At 41.7% G+C, this 25,068-nt stretch overlaps 1 protein-coding gene across 1 annotated transcript in view; it reads right to left on the bottom strand.

The window, feature by feature from the left end:
• Positions 1 to 23,575, bottom strand: part of STX18 (syntaxin 18) — a 112,607-nt gene extending 89,032 nt beyond the window's left edge. The window contains exon 1 of the mRNA XM_044226204.1: positions 23,361 to 23,575. Coding sequence (XP_044082139.1) covers positions 23,361 to 23,528 — 168 coding nt within the window. The 5' untranslated portion in view covers positions 23,529 to 23,575. The remainder of the gene's footprint in view (positions 1 to 23,360) is intronic.
• Positions 23,576 to 25,068: the final 1,493 nt, after the last annotated feature.

The following is a 25,068-nucleotide window of genomic DNA, read 5'->3' on the forward strand; positions in this document are numbered from 1 at the left end:
TACACATGTAAGGAAGTGTTTATACCAAAGATTTACAGCCATGTAGTAAACTCACTGATCCTCTGTGAGATGCATGAATGTGATCTACTTATAATCTCCTCTTATCACAAAACCAAGAAGTTTCTAAACCACACAGATAACCTTGTGTTTTTAAAACCACACTAATTTGAAGAGAGAAAGTTGTAGGGAGACGAATGTTTATATCACTATTTACATGAACACAGCTGTCATCATTTCACTTGTGTTTCTACAAAGTGTTGTTGCGAATATAATGATCCACATGTACTAAGGAAGTGGTTTTATAAAAATTAAATCTATTACATATTTGCTGTATCTGAATGTAAAATGAACAGCTGCCTCTATTTTATATTTCACGTATATTTGGATTTTCTTATAACAATTTGCTAAATGTAAGATATATTTGTATTTGAATGACTAGAAGCTCAGAGTACCACATAAATGCTGTAGAAAATTATTAACAGTTTCCGCCTATGCTCTTCACAGAGCTCATACACAAAACTAAGATAATATCAGAATAAGGCATTTGTACAAAAAACCATGACAGAACTTTAGCGTTGTTACTGTGTGCTCCATGCTTTCTTCCTGAGGGTGTATATAAAACTGAGAGCAACAAGCCAACCGAAATGGTAAAACTGCCAAAGAGGTAAGTATCTTTAGGTAAATCCATTTGTGAATTTAAACGGGAGTTTCACAAGACAAGTTACCAAAAACTGTGCTTTAATGTCGATTATAAACATGCAACAAGTTCTTAAGAGGGTTTTTGAAAAAAGATATACATGCTGTTATAAATTAATGCCGTTCTTCCTTCCTCCTTCCCTCTCTTCCTTTCTTCTGTAATTTCATTTCCACAGCCACAGAAAACATATTTTGAAAGACTATAGCATGTTGAATTGATGTGCATTATTCCACACTGAGGCCCGAGTTTAGCCTGGCTCTTGCTCACAACCATTTTGCTCACATACACACGTACTTTACTTTTTGACATTAATGTTCCAAATAAACTGCAAGCTTAAAATCATGAAACTGACTGTAAGAACAAAAGCCTGGAAAGATTTCTTCCTAGCCTTTCTCAAAAAAGGCCTTTCCCTTTTTAAACAATTTACATGATGTTTTATGGTCCTTTGAGAAGAGAATTATAGTAAATGGCACTCCAAGTGGGTTGTGTGAACCCACAAACCACTCCTCATAAAAACTGCTATAATTTTCCAGGACAGGGACAATAAAATATCATATACAAGCCAAAGCTAAATCACGGTGTGACCACTGTAACAAACACATTATTTTCGTGAAAATTAAGCATGATAAAGCTAACAAAGAGATGACAAAGAGACAACTTCTGACAGATCTTTCTCAATCTACTTAGCATTTACACAAGCCTTTACAGAATTTTCCTCTATTCCCTCAATAGCTTGAAATACAGGTGCTAATCTAGTAATCAAGTTTTTATGTGTAATTCATCTGTTTTCGGTGAGATTAAGAAAATAAATAACTTTGACTGTGGCTCAAAGAACACTTCAAATACGCCAGCCAACCTACCTAATATTATTTAAACATTTTTGTTTCTAATCAAATGTTAAACTTTATGGAAAGTTCTAATGAAATTTTTAGGAGATGCATTTCCAATCTCAGACCGCTAGGGACCCACAAGTGTCTTCAAGTCCCAAATCAGTAACTTCACAGTTAATCGAACTAACAGGCACAAACAGGAGCCGCAGAACCCTCCTCCCTCACAGAACCACACTCGTTATCTGTACAACAGATGAGGACGCTGCCCAGAGAAAAGGGGGTGAGCATGAGCTTTCCAGAAGATGAAAGTTATTCAAATGGTGTTATTCTTCAATCACCATCTCCTCGGAAAACGTCCCACTTTCCCTTTTCCTGCGGTAGAATTACTTAACGTTAAAACTGAAAAAGAATAGAAGTGCTTTTCCGACCTGGGGGTGGGAGAAATGGCAGTACCACACTGATAGAGAAAATAAAGCCTGCCTAATACAATTCACTGTAGCTGATCACAGCAGCTTATTGCTAAATCAGGCATAATACTGAAATTAGGATCGGTAAGCCAAGCCAAAATATCTATAAAAGAGTATCATTTACAGAGAGTTATCTTACGATGCAATAATCATGGTAAAATGAAACAACATTTTCTACTGAAATCTCTTATTATTACTTCTGGTTAGAGAGAACTATGTAAAATATTTACAGCACCCCTTTAGAGCAAAACACTGGGAGAGAATTGGAATGAAATAGTATAAGACAAACCTGATACAAACCTTAACAGATATATTTTACCGCTTATTAGATTCCTCACTAAAATGGATGGCTCTTTCTAAAGTAACAAATCATGCTAAACTTATCCAGTACTTTTGCATACAGCTCAAAGTTCCCAACTCTTTCTAAAAGGTCACTGCGAATTTGCATTCCTAATTTCTAGGAGAATATGGCAGTGATTCCATGAACTGCTAAGACACTGTACACAGAAATCTGTTCTTCTTTCCAGTCATACAAAATGAAAAATATTAAGAATAGAACAATGAGCTAGAGAACAAACAATACACCTGAAATGTGTACTGGCCAAATTCTTTCATACAAAAACGGACATTTTTACAAGAACAAATATTTCTGCTCTTATATCAAACTTTAGTAAGACACCTAAAAGCTGTTTATACGAGGTATAAAGAATAGTCACATTTAAATAACATGCTACTAAAAATGAATCTGTTATCCTTGAGCTTAAATAAAATTGTTCATGATAAAATATGTCGTCATATTTGCTCAGACAGTCCAGTGGTCCTTTGTTTGTGTTTATTGGAAAGGCCTTCCATATACTGAAGCTCCAAATCAGAGCTTCCCAAATGGAATTTGCAGAGAAAAAAAAAACACTGATTCCAAAAAGAAGACTGTGCAAACAATACATAGTTCCAAGATAAATAAATCTATCCAAACCAACTAAACTATTCTTCCAGGTTAATCAAAGACTCCTGCCTAGCAAAATCTACCTTTCAGAGAACATGAGACATCCACATGTCAAAGACTTAAAATTAAAATGATCTTCAGAATTTAAAAACTTTTCACCAGCTCAAACACAGCAATGAACAATTTATCTAGTCATACAAATTGATTTGAAAAATCTTGGAAGATGGGAAATATATTTCAACTCATCCTACAAAATCCAACCTGACTCCTCCTCCTTTTACCAAGGTCTACCCGGTCTACCCACCCCACCCCACCCCACGCCACCCCACCCCACCCCACAGCCTTTATTGGACTCTACATTATTTGCCTAATATGGCAAAATCCTTCTAAGCAAAAAGAATTCACTGAATCTCTTTTTGCTCTACGGCCTGGTTTCCTTTAGGTCCCTCACTGACATCTCTCTGGCCCCACAGCATGGGGGTACAGGCCGATCTGCATGGCTGGCTATACAGACATCTCATGAAGCCTTTACAATTGACCACACAAACACAATACCACAATGTAGGTCAACTTGTGCACTCAAATACCAACGTGAAATTTATATGGAAGTAAAGTATAGACCTAAATCTGAAAGGGTAGAATTCCACCCAATGATCCTAAAATTATTTCAAGGAATCAATCTCCAAGAATGCATCATGAAATCAGAAGAGCCCAGTTAAGCTTGGTGGGGGGGGGGCAGGAGAAGAAAGAAAGAAAATGAAAGACTTTAGAAGCGGCAGCAAAGGTTTCACCAATCATTATATCATTGAAAGGACTCAAACTACAGATGAAGTTAGAATACAGAAGACTGTAGAAAGGGCATTTAAAATTATTAACTGATCAAAAATTTGTAGTTGTCATTAAAAAAAATACAACTTAGCAATTCAGTTCAGAAAGAAGAATATCCCCAGGAACATACACATCTGTTTAATATTACAAGCCAACTGTCAACATCCTAAGTGAAGTTTTAATTTAATATTTTTTCTTTCTTGATGTTTTACCTTTAATCAATGCCTCATGAGAGTATCAGCTTTCTATAAGAAACTGTTAAATATAAAGAAATGTTATTGTAGCATGTTTATAAAATCATAGTTCGAGAACTTTTTATTTTTCCAAAGCCTGACCACAACTTAATTATCTGCAGGACATTCCAGGCTCACAATTGCAAGCTCCAGTTCCCAAGCAATTTTAAACAATATCTACTGTACAGGACAGAGGGTACACAACAGACCGCAACATGGTTATATTTCCAAAAGTCAGCATTAGGCCCTTTAGACATGGTTTTTATTTTCATTAAACAGTATTTGTTTCCTCACTAATCATTAAATGGTTTTCATCACTATCGCCTGTTTTCCTTTCACATGCCGGTTGTTAGCATCAGTGTTTGTGTTCATAATAAATAAAAAGGTGACCCACCCAGTTATTTAAAAATGAACACACACGATGTCTGGTTCAACGAGTGTTAAAGATTCGGCATCTTATGCACACCCTGAATACCATTCTATTTTCATCTAGACTCTAAAAAAACTTTCAGAGAGTAATAGACTCTGTACATACTCCTTTAAATCAGATTTAAGCTTCATGCCTGCTTATGTTATTGTGGGCACACAGATCTAATCAGTGGTTCAAGACATTACGTGGGAAAATGGAAGAGGAAGAAAAAAAGACAGCAAGTTCATATTCCTGACCATAATGGAGAGGAGTTGAAAATATTGCCAGTTCCTACAGACGGATGAGAAAAGCAGCCTGATTAAAAGTAGCATGCCAGTAACTGACCAAAATGCGGGGGAGCAACTAATAGAGCATTCCAGGACTTTAGGAATGACTCTGAGGAAGGAAAAGCTTAAAAAAAAAAAAAAAAAAGAAAGAAAGAAAGAAAGAAAAGCAAAGCAAAAAAGAAAGTTGTATGCTACAAGGTATTAGGAACAATTTAAAAATATGTCATGTGGAAGAAACAAACCTACATCAAAGTCAGAGGTAAAATTAATAGCCAATACAAAAAATAATCCAATAAATAATCTGGAAAATCGTCAAGAAGTCTGATACTTGCCTTACTGCATTGGAACCACCAGAGGTTTCAGACAAGCCAATTATTTAAGTCCAAACGGACTAGCTTTGGGTTTTGGATTTACTAGCCAGTGGTACAGGAACTCAGAGAGACAGAGCTACAAATGCAGGGTGTGCACATGTGTTTATTTATCAAATACTTTTATCACATTTCCTATGTGTCAGGCACTCTGAAAGTGCTTCACTCTTTCAACCTTCCAAAATTAGGTACCACTCTATTACCATTACCTAGATCAGGAAACGAGGTTAAACCAGTTTATCTACAAGTCACCCGCCAGCAGGTACTAGAGCGCAGAGTCACTGCTCAAAACCACCATGCCACAAGCCATCCCAGGTGACATGAACTTTATCAAGATAAGAAGAGCTCCATTATTGGAGGGACCCACATGCCTAACTTCTCTGACTCCTGCCTCTGCTGGTCTCCCAAATGTTGCCAATCAAGGCCCTCTTCTCACCCGAAGTTCCCCTCTGGCAATCTTGCTCCTTTCTTAAGGACTCAACCTCAAGCTGAACCCTGATGTCTCCCCATCTACAGCTCTGGCTAGGGTTCAGAAACCTTTCCGGAGGTCCACTTCTGTATTGACAACTGCCAAATACGTGTCCCTTGGCTGTTCAGCAGGCACCTCAAATAACTACAAAACAACTCATTTGGCCTCCCACCCACTCACCCACAATTTAAACCTCGAAGTAACCTAGAAGTACTGATGTTTCATCTCCTACATCTAACAAGTCCCAAATCCTGTCAAACAGATCTTGTATCTGTTCTCGGTCCCGATGGTCACCAGCTTGGCTCAGGCTTTCACCATGTCTCAAGAGATCTTCCTCCTTGCTGCCAGTCCTTCTCACCTCTGCTGGGTCTGCCAATAGCCAGCAGTAGGATCTCTCTAAAATCCATACCTGATTATGTCAGTCTTCTACTAAAACTTGCTATGGTTCACCATAGCCTTCAGGATCATGCCCCTTCTTTGCCATTCTAGGGAATACCTTTTATTCTTCAAGACTCAGCTAGAGACTCATCTCTCCTATGAAGCCCTTCCCCCTTCAGCCCCTCCCAAGTGAAGAGGTCTTCACGTCAACTTCTATAGCCCTACATACTTTGATAACACCACTTTTGACAACATGCTTTAATTATTTGCCTCTAGGTGGGTCTTCTCACTAGACTGAGTTTCTCCAAGTCTCACCCATGTTTGTATGTATGTCCAGTACCTACTTGAATGCGTGACACATGCTGGATGCTCAATAAATAGTAAGTGAACAAAGAACCCATTCCCAGAGACACCTTCCGTTCAAAGTGTGGCCCCCCCACATCCACAGCTCTCATCCTCCTGGAAATAGCTCCCCAGATTTCCACTGGAAACCATACTTCTCCTCTGAAGCTTGTGTACCAGGTGGAAGCCTTTCTTCCTCCAGATGGAGTAGTATGGAAAGAAAAGTCTGTAAGTACTACAGCTTTTGGCTACCATGAAGCAAGAGCTTGGAGGTACCTTCAGGGAGATCCTAACATCATGAATGGCAGAACGGAGAGAAAAAATCAAGCCTTTGGTGACACTGCTATGTCCCCTGGGTCCCGCCATGCCGGAGGTTAAGTCATACCACTAGACTTTTCAGAGATACAAATCAATACATTCCCGCGATTGTTCCAGCTAATTTGCAATGGGTTGTCTCTCACTTGTAGCCATAAGGCTGCTGATGCGGTAAGATAGTGTTTATGGTTAGAAATCAAGCTATACATTTGAAGAAATGCACAGAAAGAGGCAGAACAAAGACAGGGTAAGAGTGAGCAGCAAGTTAAACCGGACAGGTGATAAAAACAGTCCACACGGTGCTCCAGACACAAGGAAGAGAGAGACTCAAAGTGCCCGCCATTCCAGGCGGCGCTAACCAGGCCCTTGTAGGGGTAGACTGTGGGCCACTTATGAAAAGAATAAAGTTTTACAAAGAGCGAGAAAAAGAAATAAAAAAAATAACAAATGCCTCTTTTTAAAAAGGCCTTTATGAGAAAAAGAAAAGGCTTTGGGATAATTTAATCTGGAGAAAGCAAGTCCTCGAGGCAATTTAACTTGGTGAAGGGTTATTTATAAGGAGGTGACTAAACAGCTGTTCTCCAATTTCACAGGGCAAAGAATTGGAGGAAATTGATTTACATTTCAGCACGAAGCTAAGGCAGGCAAAAGGAAGAAGTGCTGGAGGGAGAACGGTTAATGATGAAGAAAGGCTAAATGAAACACTGGATTTTTATGGCTTTTAAAAGATGGAAAATCACCGATGTTGATTTAGTTTTGAGTCAAACTGGTAAACACACATTTGAGAATGCCTTCTATTCGTGTACTCACATATGAGCTACTGCATCCCTCCTGTGGGCCAGGCCTGGTGCTAGGCCTGGGAACCCCAAAATGATGAAGAAGTGGCTGCCCGTCCCAAGGCTGCAGTGCTAGCTGGCTATGAGGGCCCGGCGAGAAAGACAAAGAAGCATCAAATCAGAGTCCCACTTCTCCCTTCCCACCCCTCATACCCAAAAGCAAGCAATACAGTTTGTGAGACCGCACCACAGCACCTGGAAAGTTAAGCAACAATGCAATCATTACATAAAAACACAAAAACAGACACACGAAAGCTGTCATAGCCAGAATCCCTTGCTTAATGAGTAATGTGGCAGCAAACGCTTTGAATTCAGGAGAAAGAGACCACTTTAGGAGAGAACGTGGCTTTCATGATGGGAAGAATTTGAATAAATGAAGGGGAGTGAGCCAGCCATGCAAGAGAGACAGTGGGAGGCCCAACAAGAAAACAAGAAAGCAGAGGAGGCTGTAAATGGAGTAGGCTGGTTAAAGCTGGTGGGATGATCGAGGGGGCACCGGGTGTAAAAATGGTAAAGTGGATAGTATTAGCTTTATAAGGGCCTTTGAACGCAGGCCAAATAACTGAGAATTCGTTGTGTGGGGAGTGCGCAGTACTGAATGCTTCTGAGCAAAGTAACATGATGAAAGCAGCATTTTCAGCCCAGTGGCTCAGCTCCAAAGGAGATGGAGGGCTCAGTTTGCCTGCATCACAGCTCGGAGTCAAGATGGTGAGGGCCTGAACCTGCATGGCTGCAGTGCAGTAGATGAGAAAGAGGAAGCCGAGGCACCTTTTTGCTTAATTCATTTCCCAAGTATGTGTGGAACTCTACACGGTGCTCTGTGCTGTGACGGGGAGTGCAACACAGTCCCTGTGCTCTCGGGCCTGAGAATTAACTGGCTGGGGGAGGCCAGGGAAAGAAGACCGATGGAACCCCCTGCAAAGACAGCGCTTAGCGTGGATGAGCGTCTGGTAGGCTCTCATTCTGAGAATTTTATTTACACAAACTGGAACAACAACAAAATGCCAAAATATCAACAGAAAAACCAACCCTCCCAAAATATCACTTCATGTGTATCATGGGAGATACTGATTTTTACTGCCAGTTTGAGTCATGGAAAAGTATAGAAGCAAATATGCCCATACTGACTGAGCTGTACCGAGTAATGAATATAAAAAAGGCTTTTAAAAAGAGAGAGAAGGTCTTTCTTTTGGACTGAAATGTTTCCAGATTTCATCTTTTGACATAACTGAGATATATTCACAGATTTCCCACTTACCCACAGATAGGTATTTAGAAGCTTTCAGAAAATTCATCACCTCTCCTTGATATCTTTTTTTTTTTCCCTTCCTTCCCTTAATTTAATTTTGATTTAACTTCCTCTTGTCACTGCTTGCTTACAAATCACAGCCTCTATGTCTGGAGTCAATTAGGGCTATAAAGTACCCCACCACGCCTTCATCTGGGGACCCATTTATATACATTTTCTTATTTCAAGAGGTAGAGCTAAGAGCCTGTAACACCAAAAGTTTCCAATCAACCATCACATTCTATTCTTTGGAAATGTATGCTTTTCTCCATAGTTAAGAAGGCAACATCAAACTACATATTTTGCAAGAATATTTCCTTTCCACCTGTATAAAGATGAATTGTGCTTTGGGAATTCATTTGCCAAAAAAATGGGTTGAGTATGTGTAATACATGCTTAATAGCAATAACATTAAAAAATATTTCTACCATTTAAAATTAAATGTAATTTCCTTATTACTTTAATGGAATCCCTTGGAGTTAAAGTATTTAACTAGTCGCTTTCACATCAAGTATTCATTATATAATTCCCTTTAAATATTAGGTATATTAGGTATGTAAACTGTCCATTGACAGAGTAAAAACACACATTTCCACTGAAACAGAAATAGGAGAAGGACAAGGCAGCTTGATTCAGAATCTGATAATGGGTTACAGATTCTCTTCCAGTTCAGATTTATAGTCAAAATGCCATAAGAGTCATTTACCACCTCTAACCTTTCAGGTCATATTTGGAAGAGAAGTATGAACTGCCACATCACTAAAAGAAAATCTGTCTGAGGCTGAAATTCTTGACTTTTCCTTATTGCAGTGTTGAGCTACAAAGGGGGAGAAAGAGAAATAGATCTCCTATGAAAACTACCTTAAATAAAAAGGTAGAGATGAACTGTATAAGGTCTATCCATAGGAAGGAATTCCTTTGTCATTACCTTTTAGGGTCAGCCTTGAGAGGGGCTGCAAGACAGTCCTGTGTATTGCTGGCTGGTACCGGCCTACTGACTAACCCCATCCTACCCCACAGGACACCTGATAGACATAGGAAAAAAGCTCTAGGGTGGGCAGACATCCTGAGTCATGGATTATGGATGCAAAGCCCTAACCACACTTCAAAACTAACCCCTCTCCCCTCCAGCCTTCCAGTCTCCTTTGGACCTCCCACTGGCTGAACCCAATCAGAAGCCAGAGTACAAGGAAACCCACGCAAGCACGCCATAAAAATCAGCCTCCTGGGGCAAGAACAGAGTGGAAAGGGTAGAGAATGGATCTGGAGGGGCCAAAGGAAAATACAAGGCACACTCCATTATCTATTTCTCATACTCCTTCCACTAAACTGAGCTTTTCTCTGTAGATTTTACCATCCTCTGCTTTCCTACCTTGGAGTCCTTGTCACGTGTTCCTGTCCTACTTCTCCTTTCTCCATTTCCACCTGTGAGAAGTCTATGAGGCTCACCTAAATGTCACCTCTTCCTCAAAGTCTCCCATCAAACCTACCCAGTAGTAATCTCTCTGTCCTCTCAATTCTTGAAGTTCCTCTACTGAAGATAGTTATGGATAGGTCTTAAACTTACTAGTTTACTTAACACACAAGTATTTTACATATGTTTATTTATTTACTGTAAGTTTCTCATTAGAATACTGGGGCACCTGGGTGGCTCAGGCAGTTAAGTATCCAACTCTTGATTTCGGCTCAGGTCATGAACTCAGGATCGTGAGATGGAGTCCCAGCTCTGCCTCCATACTCAGTGTGGAGTCTGCTTGGCATTCTTTTTCTGCCTCTACCCCTTGCCCCATGAATGCTCTGGCTCTCTCATTAATAAATAAATCTTAAAAAAAAAAAAAAAAAAAGGAATATAACCTCCACAAAAGCAGAGATTCTATCTTAACTTTGGTCCATCCAGGAGCCAAAACCAGGGCACAGCCTATACTAGATGCTCAATAAATGTTTACTGAATGAATGAATGAATGAATGTCCCCTTCTAGAGTGTAAGCATTTGATGGCCAAATGAAAGTCTCTCTCATCTATCCTAAATAGCAATCTGAATGTTTTCTTTAGTCACAGGCAGATACTCGACAAATAGAAGCTGGTAAAAGTAGCTGCTATGGAGTGAGAATCTACAATGTTCCAGCCTCAGTGCCAATAGCTGTACATACAGTAGCTCATTCAATCCTCACAACAATCCTAAAATGTAGCATGGCACAACTGTGTTTTCAGGATCAAGGTCCTCATACCCCCAACTTCCAGAACTGCCTGCCGATGGCTCCCAGCTAAATCTAAGGAACTGCCCTCAGTAGGGGAAGCTGCTTCACCCAACATTATGGTTCTTCCCTGGAGGAAGCCTGCATCCAATGGCTGACCACCACAGCAGTTTCAAAGGCCTGACCCCTTGCGTCACCTGGGTAATTCTGAAAAGTCATCTCGGCTCTGTAGTTCTCCATGGGACTAACTACTGAGTGAATAAACAAAGTAAATTAATGTCCCAGACCAAAAAAACAAATCAACACTTTGTCAAGTACCTATAATGTAAAAATTGGGTTTCCTTCCTTCTCAGTGATTTTACTGATAAAAACCATAAACCTTTTCCCCTTTTCCTCAAAAACAGACCACAACACTGCCTATAAGAAATGTATGGTCCCTGGGTAATTGTCGATTTAAAAAAAAAAAAAGAAAAGAAAGAAAGAAAACTTGGTTGGAGGTGGCTCTATTTCCCCTACAAGCAAGTCAGGAACTTCCAAATATATAGGATTTATGGGCCAAAATATGCTCCTGAGGACAGCAGATGATGTGCCAACATGCCAAGGAAAAAATCACCAGTGATCTGACCTGTGGAATGCCAAGACCTGGGACAGCACTCCTCGCCACGTGGATGGCCGTGCAGTCAAGGCCTGGGAACCCAGGGCATGCTCATCAACCTAGCCTCATCCTGGGCAGCTCACTCGACTTTCTGCACGTAGGTTTCCTCATGAGGAAGGGAACCTAACCCATAAGGACAGTCAACTAAATGAGAATGCTCTTCGCACTATGCCAGGCAGAACAGGTGCTCAACAAGTGGGAGCTATGGCTACTGCTGAGGAGTTTGCAGAATGACAAACCAGAAAGGAAAAACATCCGTGCAACATTTGTAGAGGATTTTCTTGTAGAACTTCAGAAAGCCTGAGCTGAAAATCCAGCTGACTTACAGGAAAATTACTCCCTTTACAAAAGGTTTTACCACGACTTCCTTTAAATAGCCCCCCCATCATGCATTTAATATATAATCAGATACCACTTATTAATGACACTTTTCATATCGAAAGATATTAATTTCTTCTCCATTTCCTACCACAGCAAAGAAAAACTCATCTGCTGGGAGTTTCGCTTTTTCTGTCTTGCTTTCATTTCAAAATATGTGCTCACTGAAGAAATTCAGATGGACAGAAATAGGAAAAAGAAATCATCTGAGTCCCCTCTCCAAGAGACAGCCACAGTTAATTTGTGGTGGATTCCCTCCTGATCACTACTTTCCACACCTAGAGGTTTTTTTTTTTTTTTTTTTAGTTTCATATACATAATTTTGTCTTGCTTAAAGATTTACTTATTTTAGGAGGGGCAGAGGGAGACTCCCTGCTAGTGGGGAGCCTGATGTGGGGCTTGATTTCAGGACCCTGAGATCATAACATGAGCTGAAATCCAGAGTCAGATGCTTAATGGACAGGGTCACCCAGGCATCCCTCGTATATATAGCTTTAACTCTATCTGGTTTTGGTAGTAAATTTTTTAAACTAAAGTGATAATATAAGCAATTTTCCTCATGCCATGACTTCCTCTTCAGTGTGCTATGTTTTCCTAATAATTTCCCTATACTTGGGAATATTGCTACCAGTCTATTTGTAAAGTAACTGTGATAGTTGCCATCACAATCATCATTAAAATCATCACCATTGCTATTATTATAATTACTGCTGTTAGTTTTTAAACTCAAAGACCTCCTACTTCCATAAGACAAAATATTCATATTCATTTTTATTTTCTTCAGTTCTGCTTTGGCAATGAAAGTTTTAGTTCATCTAGAAATATATTTTAATGTGTATACAGTAAGATATAGACAAAAACAAACCAGAACTTTGTTCAGAGTGCTAACCAATTATCCCGCAAATCATCACTGAATAAACCTTTTTTTCTTACTGATTTACAATGCCCCTTTTAAATCTTATATATATATGTATATATATTTTATATATAAATTTTACATTTTATATTTATAAAGGTAACCCATACACACTTGGCCTTATATGCTTCACTGTCAATCCATATACACATACATTACTTTCTGTCTTTAAAATGTTTTAATACCTGGCAAAACTAGTATCCTCGCCCCAACACACACTCTTCCACTCTTCAGCAATTATTCTCACACATACTTTTTTCTAAGTGAATTTCAGAACCACTTGCAGGTTCCTCTCAAGAGTTCTGTTGCAATTTTGAAGAAAGCTGCACTAAACCTACAAATTAATTTCAGAATAATTGATATCTTTATAATTTGTCTTCCCTTCCAGTACACAATATGTGTTTCTATTTACTCAAGTCTTCCATATCCCTCCACAAAATTCTGAAGTCTTCTTCAAATGGGACATTTCCATTTCTCATTAAGGCTATTTCTAGTAATAATTTTTGTTACTACTGTAAAGTTTTCACTCAGATATGGGATGACCACTGATTTATGTGCATTTATGCTGCACAAGAGCTCTGGAGGCTTCTGGGGTAGGACCATAAAGCACCGCTCTGGATTTAATTCCCACTGCCCACAAAGAAGCACCACTGGCTCAATCAGCCAGTTTCCTGTCACTGACATGCTCTGAGGTCACACCCACCACGTACTCAAATTCACTTGCTCTTCAAGACTCTGCTCCAATTTGACAGCTTTTCTGACTACCCAACCCCTAACTGTTACCTACCCCTTTTTTATACTCTTCCAGTGCTGATAGTAAGTTCTAATATATTTAAGCCTTCAAAAAAAGTCCCTTCAAAAAAATTAGGGATAATTTTCCTTTTATCAATATTAGGACATCAATTTCTTTTTATATATATTTGAGAAAAGATGAAACAGAAAATGTGAAATTATAGTTTTTTTGTTTGTTTGTTTGTTTTTTACCTTTGAAGAGATTATAAACTTGAGACAAATTTGGTGAAAATGTATTATTGTTTAAAATAGTGATAGGGGCGCCTGGGTGGCTCAGTGGGTTAAGCCTCTGTCTTCGGCTCAGGTCATGATCCCAGGGTCCTGGGATCAAGCCCTGCATCGCATCAGGCTCTCTGCTCAGCAGGGAGCCTGCTTCCTCCTCTCTCTGTCTGTCAAATAAATAAATTTTAAAAATCTCTAAAAATAAATAAATTTTTTTAAAAAGTGATAAACTGAAAGCAACCCTAATATCCTTCAATAGGGGTTCAGTTAAATAAGTTATGTGAAACTATTTACTTATGTACTTATTTAGAGAGAAGGAGACAGAGCGAGGCAGAGTTCTGAGGAGGCACCACTCCCGCACAGCCCGAGGCGAGGCTCCATCTCAGGACCCTGAGATCACAACCTGAGCCAAAGCCAGGAGTCAGATGCTTAATGGACTGAGCCATGCAGGCGCCACTATGTGAAACTATTTTTAATGACTATATAGCCAAATAAATTAGTGACACAGAACAATATATACTGACATAGAAAAATGTTCACAATACACTGTTAAGAAAAAAAAGCAATTAAAGGGGAAAAAAAGGGGGGGGCTACCAAACAGCAGTATAGAAAAATTCTTTGTTTAATAGGAAAAATGCCTGGAAGCTATGTACCAAGACTGTAGTAGGGGCTATCTCTGGCCAGTGGTACTATCTGTGAACTTTATTTTCTTCTTTACTCTGTTTAATGAGCACTTAGTACTTTAATAGATTTAAAATAGTGAACTTCAAAAATATAACCTACAGATAACAGTCCATTACAAGAATACAGACTCACTATTACACCAAATGTATTTACAGAAAGAAACATACCAAACTCCAGCTTTGAAAAACAAACTCATTGTCTCATCTAAGTGAAAAATTATGAGTATGTAGGAACTCAAGGATGAAGTCACACAAGACACTGAGCAGTCGTCACTGCAAAAACCATTTTCAGATATATCCTGGGAATTTCAGAAAGAAGAGTATTGAATCCTGGAACCATCCTGTTGAAAAGGTCCTTAAGGATTACCCAGCCAAAGCCCCTCACTAAATAAACAAGAAAAAGCGAGAAACAAAAAACAAAAGACATTAGGTGAGTTTTCTAAGATCACCCAGTTAATTAATGACAGTCTAGAGTATTTATAATTCAAAACCTATGCTTTTTAATTCCTTTCTCAATTCTGGAGTCAAGATATGCTGCAGGCTGTATCACTTCTATTTAGACTGTAAAATGCAAATGTTCATTTACCAGGGTTTTCTTATCATCCAACCTAAAAGTGAACAGAAAAGTGTACAGTGGTTTGAAATGGAAAGATTCACACTCTTGGTTAAGCATATACCTTATGTGCTGCAACAGAGAGTTTTGACAAATAGCCATACACTGGACTGTGACAAGGAGATGGAGGAAACTCTATATTTACAGACTTTGAGAACCTGAAAGTCAGGGGAAAAAAGTATTACTGAATTTTAAACTAAAACTGGGCTGCAAGCTTTAATATCTAAGTTATAGAAGTTCAACATTCAACACATCATCCTTTCATTCCTCCAGTTTACTCACTTTCTTCCAGTCAGATCTGAAGGGGCCTCTTTTTAAGTCAGTCTTAAACCTACTATGTCATAAACTCAATGAGTAGTCTATATACAAGCCATAATTAACCACAGCAGACTTCACTGATCTTTGCCCACCAGAGGGAGCCCATATGGATTTCCATGCAACAAGAAACCTCAAACATCAAGTTTATATGAATTCCATCATTAGAATCATATTATTCATAATATCCACATTTTAAAATCACTTAATAATATTGTATTTCTATCTTTCCCAAAAGATAAAAGTTAAATGAGATCAGGTACATAAAGTTCTTACCAGAGCTCCTAACCTACAGCAGAAGCCCCAAAATGATTGACTTTCCAGAATTTGTATCCTCTTGCGTACTAATCACACTGCTCAAAATAAACGAACTTTTATACAAGTTGATGTGAGCTTGGTTGGTATCTGTCCCAATAGATAGTTCTACCCTCAATATGTTGACAAATCTGGTTCTCATGCCTGAGGGACAGCCAGACCCTAAACAAGAAGAATTCACTAAAAATGTCATCCTCGGGATACCTGGGTGGCTCAGTTGGTTAAGTATCTGCCTTCGGCTCAGGTCATGATCCCAGGGTCCTGGGATCAAGTCCCACTTTGGGCTTCTTGCCCAGCAGGGAGCCCACTTCTAGCTCTGCCTGTTCTGTCTGTAGCTCTCTGTGCTTCTGCTCTCTCTCTCTCTCTGACAAATAAATAAGTAAATAAATAAGTCATCCTCAGGAGATCCATGTCAGCAGCCCTGTCCTAGTAGGTGATACTCTGAACTGCTGGTGACCCGCCAACTAGAAACTTGAAAGAGAGAACTGTCTGACCCATTCTAGATGTTTCTTGGCATGAAGGAGAAAATCAACTGACTATCCCTGGGCACCACATCTCTGTAGTACGTGATACAATCATGACCACCCAGACAAGTCTCTTTCAAGAATGAAGAAAGCACAACTGAGGGGAAGAGAACTCTGCACAAGAACCTGGCATCGAAAGGGGCCCCACTGAGTCTCTATCCCCATCTTTGATCTGGTGAGCCTGACTCACCTTCTTCCACTTCTTACCATCTCAAGGCCCAGGCCAGAGTTTGCTGGATGTGAGGCCCATTGCACAGTTCCAGGCAGTTGGCTGGGCATATGTCCCAGGTGCCTATTTTGCAGACTCAGTGGTCTCCAGGATAGAAATATGACAAAGTGGGAGGATCCCACTGGCTTCCAGCTATGCTCTCCAATTCAGGTTTGCCATAAAGCACTGCCATTGGAGACTTATCCACCACTTGCTGTCTTTTTTTTTTTTTTCCCTAAGATTTTTTTGAGAGACAGAGCAAGCTTGAGTGGTGGGAGGAACAGAGGGAGAGGGACAAGCAGACTCCAAGCCGAGCATGGAGCCCAATGTGGGGCTTGATACCGCAAACCACAAGATCATGACCTGAGCCAAAACAAGAGTCGGCCTATCAACCAACTGAGCCATCCCAGTGTCCCCACCACTTGCTGTCTTCATAAAACTCCAATGTCCATCAGGCTCCTTGGATGTATTTTCTACTGTTTAGAACCAAAAGAAGGCAGGAGTAACTGGAATTCTACTCTAACTTTGGAAAGAAATTTATGGTGATGCCTATTACCATTTAACTTTCTAGCTAGAAAACCAGGAATTTTACTTCTTCGTCCTTCTAACCCCACTTGTTACTGCCCGCTGCATATCTACTTCATCTGTCCACACCTGGCCAACCCCACTGCCTCCAGTTCACTGTTTTCTCCCGACTGGCTGCAACAGCTTCCCCATTAGCTCTTCTAGGTCAGTCTTGTGACACTCCAAACCCACCCTCAATACTGCTGATTATTTTAGAACACAAATCTGGTCCTTTCATGCCTCTGCTTGCACAGCTCAGAGCACAAAGCCCAAACTCTACAGCACTGCTGACGGTGCTCTCACCCAAGGGGTGCCAAACTTACCCTCTATAGGACCAGAGAAAAAAATATTTAAGGCTTTGCAGGCCCCACTAGACTACAATTCTGCCATTCTATCACACACAGCCTGTATGTACACAAATGAAGGTGGCCACATTTCAAGAATGCCTTGTTTTCAAAAAGTGGGCAGCAGGTCAGCCTTGGCCCCTGGGCCGAATTGTCCACATGCTCTATCCAGTCCAGCCAAGCCTTATCTCCTGCCACTCTGATCTTCCCCCAGGCCTCGTCCAGAAAAGGGTTCCCCTGCTGCAGTCTTGCCTCCGCTCCCCACATCACCCTGCTGTTGTGCATTCGGGCCTCTGCTTATACTCTTCCCTTGGCCAGGAACATGATTTATCACCTCTCCTTTGTCTGGCAGAACAGTTCTTGTCCTTCAAAGTCCAGATTGATCTCCCACTGACTCCTCAAGGAGATTTATTTACCCTTTATCTGTATTTCCAAAGCATATGTCTCATAGCTTTTCGTGTCCTCACAATGCCTGAAACATACCAGGCATTCAGTACTTACAGGATGATGGGAGTAAATGAATTACTGAAAAAAACAGAATTTCAAAAATTGCAGTACACAGTTAATATGATCCATAAAAACACAGTATCATGAAACTAAAAGAGGCCTTGGAGAACATTAACACAGTGGTTTTTAACCTGTGTGTCTCTGAGTCCTATGTTTGATTTCCAAGAGGCTCCTCAAGGAGAAGGGGGAAGGTGGCAGAGGGATAGGCTGGCTAATGAATCCCTTTCTTCCTAACCCCCTCCCTCCAGCCTTAGCCAAAGCTGCTCCTTATTTCATTTGCAATAAGGTTCTGTTTTAAAAAAGAAAAAAAAAAATCTATACGATTTAACAAATGCATGCTCTGTTTGCAGCCTACATCCTAAATCTGCATTATTTCCTAATCTATTCCTGTCCTGTGTGGCCCTATGTCCAGTTTCTCATTGACCCCCGGCACCTGCTGCCTGGTGTCCTTCTTAGAAGCATGCTCCCTGGACTGAAATCCCCAGTTCCGTATTACACTCAATCCTTAGAATAATGTCTATCTCTGACTGCTCTGGTTGATAATCCAGGTGGTCCCTCCCAGCTCAACTTCTGGGTCCCTACACTGGCACACAAGGTAAACCACGTGATGTCAAAGGAATCAAGGAGGACCTGGGGACTCAATGCTGAGAGGTTACAGCTGTCCCTCAAACAGCTGTCACCTCAAAAGTTGTGCTATTTGTATGTCTGCTTCTCCACAAGACTGTAAACGTCTTGAGGTCAGAACTGAATCTTAATAATATAAGAGACTACTTAATATTTATTCCAGATATTGGATTAAGTATAAATGTATATTGAGTAATATTCAGGAATATTAGGATCACACATTTCTAGAATTGGAAGGACCCTTGCACAGAGATCAACTAGTTCCAAAACTGAAAGCAAAGGAACAGGAAATACTGACTACCTAGGTCCCTGCCCTGTCTAGAACCTATGGATTCAGTGGTAGACAGCACAAAGTCTTTGTCTTCACAAAGTACAAATTCCAGTGGATACACTTAAGTAAACGGATGCATGATATGTTAGATAATGAAAAGAACGCAGCAGGGTGAGGGGCAGGGAAAGGATGCTACTTTATACAAGGCAGTCAGGGACGGTCTCATGGAGGCAACATATGAGCAGAGACCTGAAGATCAAACCACACAGAATCTGGGTGAGACGTGTCCCACGTAGAGGGAACGACAAACACAAAGGTCCTAAGGTAGGAACTCATCTGTTCACGGGAGAAAAGCAAAGGGGTTAGGGCAGCTGGAACAGAGTGAATGAGAGGAAGGGGGACAGGAGGTGAGGACAGACAGGCAGCAGGACCAGAGCTTCTGGCTTTGGGCCACTCTAAGAACTTTGAATTTTAGGAAGACACTCAAGATAATCAGTTCCTTAAAAACTCAAATAAATTAAAAATGTTCAGCTTTCACAAAAGCAATGTGTAGTAAACAAAGAAAACTTCATCTGCTAGCCTTATCCAAAAATAGAATTTCCAGAGCCCAGGGTTGCTATTATGTGACAGGGAATCAGAACACCTTTGTTTTACAAGAAATCACTGCAGTTAATGTAGTCCAAGTGCTCAGTGTAACCGGAGTGGAAACTGAGGCCCAGAGAGTCTATGGCCTAACCCCCTCATGACAGACCTTGCACTACAGTGCAGGTCTCCTGATGGTCTGTTCAGAGCCGCTCATTGGCTCCTGCTGCCCTGGGCCCAGCCTGGCTGCTCAGAGCATCCAGGTTCCCCACATGGTGCTCCCCCAGGACTCTGCAATCTTTATAAAGCTTTATAAACCTTTATAAAGGTAAGATAATGAAAAGTTGACACCAGAAGGCACCTCCACACAAATGCCCACACCAAAAGCCTGTCTCTACAAACTTGCACGATTCTTCATTTTCCTTCCCCACAGAGCTGAAGACAACCAGGCAGCTGAGGGGAAGGCAGGTCAGGCACTGTGCTGGGCGCTGTGAGGTACATTTCAGTTGGTACTGCCTGCCCATCCTTACTGCCTACTCCTCCTCGGAGCACTCCCTTTTCCAAAGTTCTAGAGAGGGGATAATCACCCCAACCACACGTTAGGGTGGACATATGACTTGGCCGCAGGAAGAACCTTACCCCCTAAGGCCATGAGGGTTCAGGATGCAAGCTGAACCAACTAGGGTCCTTTCCCGGGTTTTATGGATAAGAGCTGGAGAAGGAAGCTCTATCCCCTGTGTTTCCCAGTTACGTGAGCCAAGACAGTCCCATTTTGCTCAGGTTAGCTTATATTAGGTTACTGCTACTTACAACCCAAAGAATTCACACTCCTGCAGGGACATGCATACCTTTTCTCAGTTCATCTGTATAACAATCTTTTAAAGGCTGCTATTACTCAATTTTAGAAGGAGGGAAACTGAGCTTAAGTAACTTGCCCAAGTCCATACAGTAAGCACAGGGTCTTCAAATTCATACAATAAAAGGCATTCAAACTCAGGTCCTTTGCTCGAAACCCATTCAGGATCCACTTATGAATTTCATATTCGCTCAAGAAGGAACTCAACTGCCATTCAAAAGCCAAAGGATGTCTGGTTTAAAAGGTATGAGGACATAGCATGGGAAATAAACAGCATCAAACTAGGGTCAAAGGACCTGGCTTCTACATCTGGCTCAGTTCTATGACTCAGCTATTAAGACTCTGAGCAAGTCATTTCACTTACCTAGGTGTTTGTTTTCCCACCTACAAAATGAGAAGCCTGAATAATATGAACTTGAGATCCTTTTAAGTACTTAACAAAAAAAGTCCATGGTTCTGCTTTAAGCATACAGATTCTGTTTTCACTCTGTCAGACAGGATGTCAAGCAGATCTCAACTTGACTGCCAGGCCCCAAAAACGGCTGCCTAGGCCACAATGACACAAAGGATTCTGAGCCGTAAGATCTAGGAAATCAGTACTGGTTACCATGGTCACAGGGAGGAAGAGAGAGGCACAGCTGCATTTGTTACTGCTGATAACCGAGTTTCACCTTCAGAGATGCTGTGGTCCACACTACCGATGCTCCTGGCTTTTGCACAGGATATTCACTGTTCCTTCGTGTACCTCCTTGGTTCACAGAGCTTTGTCCCCCTTCTTCACAGATTCTCCAAGCCTTAGCATCTACCCACATCATCAAGTATCAGACTTTTGGACTTTTCAATGGCACACAATCTAACCCTCTAAGGCGCAAAGTTCTTCTCCAACATCTCTGACAAGCAGTCATCCCTCTGACTAACTGTCTCCGGAAACAGGAAACTCAGCACCCCAGGGTCCTATTACTGCCCTTGAGGCTCATTAATTCAAAAGCCTAAAGCATGCTCGCATGCTCTTATCACTCAGGGACAGGCCCAAGGCCTAAACCTCCTTAAGGTTTGCCATCCCAGCTGTGCTTCTTGTCTTTACCACTTGCATCCCCTACTCCAGAAGAGGATCCAAAATTAGCCCAGTGCTCATAAATCAGTGATTTCAGAGTTAGAAAGGGACCTCCCAAAACCAACTGTGACTTCTACTTATCACAATTCCACAGGAGGAACCTCAGAAAGAGCCCGGGCCAACCTGGGGGGAGGTAGAGAAAGAACATCCTAGTTTCCTTTTCTCTCATTTCAACCAGAGAAGCTCTTCCTTCAATCTGCTATAAATAGGGAATCAAAGCAGTTTAAAAGTCTTCTGCTGTTTGAAGGAGAAAAAAGGGAACATATACAGGTAAATAAACTAGAGCCATAAAACTTGCTTAATAACCTCATACAGCTAATAGTTGAAGGGTTAAAACAACAACTTGGTCTCTTGGCTCCTTCTTTAGTGCTCTCTCTACCACATAACATTCGTCTGCCATTAGAGCAAAGTTCCCACATTCCAGCCACACTCAAATGCATTATCAAAACCATTCAGTAACATTGCAGAGAGGCTCATCATTATTTGGAGTAATTCAGACAATATAAGTTCTTCCCAAAAAAAACCCTGAAATATCATTACTAATTTCTTTGCAATTTAATGGATGGACATGCATTGAGTACACATAAATTGAGCACAAAACTTACTTATCCCCACACCTTTGTGCACACTCTTAGTATCTCCGTGATTCTCTGTACTGGAATCAACTACTCCTCTTCTAAGATTTGTTTCAGGCATCACTGCCTCTAAAAGGCCTTTCCTGGCCCTCATGTAGAGCGGACAACATTCACCGGACAACATTCACCTCCGTGCCCTACACACTATCTAGGAGGAGGTATGATGCTTCTGTTGTTACTGTCTCCCCCACCACTCCTTTTAAACTGTTATATTCTAACAAGGTGCTGGACAGAAGGCAGGTGCCTAATAGATGTTTACTGATAGACTGAGTGTCTTCACCTGGTCCAATCCGCCTTCTGACCCTCCCATATCCTCTGCAAATTGCCACATATTAACTCGTGCATATATTCACTGAGAACTATCTCAAGGCCCACCAAGTACCAGGTATTGGACTGCATGCCAAAGAGAAGGGGATATACCATGAAATTCATTTAGTTTTAGTTTGAGGGCCCCTCTCTTGCCCCTTCCAAAGCTCTGAACCTCTTCCTGTGATTTTGTACTCCTCTTTCTTAAAAAGGACAGAGAGAACTGTATAAGCTTCAAACTCCACAAATACTAGATCCACCCCTGGGGCCAAAGATACAAAAGTGAACAAAGCTAACATTCTCTCTCCACTTAGAGAGTTTCCTGTTCAGTGGGGAAGACAGACAACCGTCTGTCCATTCGTTCATTCAAAAAACATTTCCTGGGCAGCGCCAGGGGTCGGGCATTGGGATTCTGAGGTGACACCAGCTCTGTTTCTGTCTTCAAGGAGAAGTTCTCTGCTGTCCTGAACGAAAGCCTACTGTTAGGAAACAGAAAGCACTTTAAATAACAGTGTTTGTGAAAGGTTACCCTAAACCAGTCTCAAGACCTACTGATCCCCGGCATGTAGCCCTGAACCTATAGCAGGATGCAAGCGGAAGGGAAAGGTCAGGTATAATATGATCTTTGATCTCACTGAGCCAGGAAGGGGGTGGAAGAAGAGAGAGACGAAACAAGTCAACAGAACAGGCAAATACACTGTGGTCGGTGCTGACACACAATAGCAAAGGCCTGTGGGGAAGTCTCCCCGACGTTTAAGTCGGCAGTGACCGTGACCTCAAAAGTTGGCCAAGCAGCCCAAGAACTGCATACAAGATACTCTCGAGTTCCTCCAAATGTGTACCCATTACCCGAAATAAGGCTGTTCCTTTCCCAAGACAGACGGAGGCTCCCTGATACCAACTCTCCTGTCCCCACTTCGGACCCCTTTCTTCCCAAGCTGCTCCTTCAGACAGTGAATACCCGACAGAGGCTGGTCCGGAGCCTGGGGTCCACGTCGCGGGTCCGCCCCCCTCACCCGCCCGCCCGCCGTTTCCATAGCAACCAGCTCACCACTTCCCGCGCCCGGCTGGAGAAGTCGCCCTTGGGCCGGGGGCTCCGGCGGAACAGCTCGTCGCGGCTGCCATCGACCCCGCCGCCCACTGCCACTCCCAGCGCTTTGTTGCGCGTCTTCACGGTCTTGACGCTGGCCCGGAACAGCAGCGTGATATCCACCGCCATCGCGACCTACGCTCCCGACCCCCTTCCTGGCCGGCACACGTCAGCAGTTTGCGACCGCGGCGTGCGCCCGGCCGCTGGAGGACCGTTTCCGGCTCCGCACGCCTCCCCCGCCAACGCGACGCGAGAAGAAAGGTTCCGGCATCCGCAGGGTGACCGCGGTGAGAAGCGACAGGTTCCGGCTTCAGCCCCTTTCTCCTCCGGGCAACCTCGGTGGGAGGTCAGGCTTGGGGCGTGTGGACCCGGGGAGCAAGAGGACCCGGAAGCCAGCAGAATGACTCCCGTTTTTTGGCTCTCCCACTGACTGGGTGCGGGTGCGGGGAGTGGGGTGCACTGGAGGCGACCCTTGACCTCCAGGACTCAAAGCACGTGGTCATCGACCACGTGCTACGGTAGAGCAGGTGAGCGAGGCACAGAGCGAGAGGACAGGGGCCATTATTTTTCAGCCTACAGCCACCAGATCTGTAAAATTAAGGCAGTGTTATTGTGACAGTTGAAGGCGGTAACACGTGTAAAGTGTTTTGGCGCTGCTTGGCTCGCAGTGGCCAATAAAAGTTACCGCTATTAGTAAGAACGCTGCTATCATTCTTCTTATTGATGTTGGAGAAGAAGAGTACAGTAGAGGAGGCATCACCCAGAAGAGGCAGATTTGGAAAGATGAGGCGGAACTCATCAGACGAAGACAGGGCAGAAGAGTGTCCCCTGTTTCTGTTCATCCTTGACATACAGCTTTTAAATACCCTCTTAAGTCGTAGTAATTTAAGTTAACCACAAGTTAGCCAACGAGTTCTCTCTGTATGTTGACTCAAAGCTCAGATTTAATTTACCTGCTGGTTGCTCTTTCTTTTTAAGGAGACTGCACGACTAGGGTGCGTTAAAACAGCGGTTGGCAAAGCGTGGTCCCCAAGATAAAAATTATCTTCCTGACACCAAGATGCTCCCTGCCTTTCACTCTCATTCTCTCACAAGTTGTACACAGTTGAGTTTTCCAGAAGCCGTGTGACTTGTGACATGGCAAATATGCTGAATGCAGAACAGCTGTCTTCTATTAAGCCAGACTTTAAAGAGGTTTGCAAAAATGTAAAACTGTGCCATTTGCGCTAACTTTGTTTCTGAAATGTATTTTTTTCACAAAAGGATCTCATTTATGTTAATGAGGAATGGAATTATTTTTGTTTTTAAATGAATAGTTTAGGTTTGTTATTTTTTTATTTCTAATGTGGTAAATATCAATAGATAAAACACATAGAAACAAAGTTTGTTTAGGGTTGTCAATAATTTTTAAGAGTGTAGAAGAGTTCTGAGACCAAAAGTTTGTTTTCAATAAGTTTATGAGAAATAGATGTCACATATACCTGAAAGGAGGAGGGAAAATGTTATTTAAAACCCAAACTGTAGCCACTTCAGCCTTCTTCTAGGAAGAAAAATAAATGTCCACATAGCTTTCTTACACCCATGTAGTAAGAGAAAATAAGAAAGAAATTACTAGATCTCTGCCAGTGATTCAGTATTACATAAATGGCCCTTTGTTTTATGGAGACAT

The sequence above is a fragment of the Neovison vison genome, chromosome 11 (assembly GCF_020171115.1).
Source record: "Neovison vison isolate M4711 chromosome 11, ASM_NN_V1, whole genome shotgun sequence".
Taxonomy (NCBI): domain Eukaryota; kingdom Metazoa; phylum Chordata; class Mammalia; order Carnivora; family Mustelidae; genus Neogale; species Neogale vison.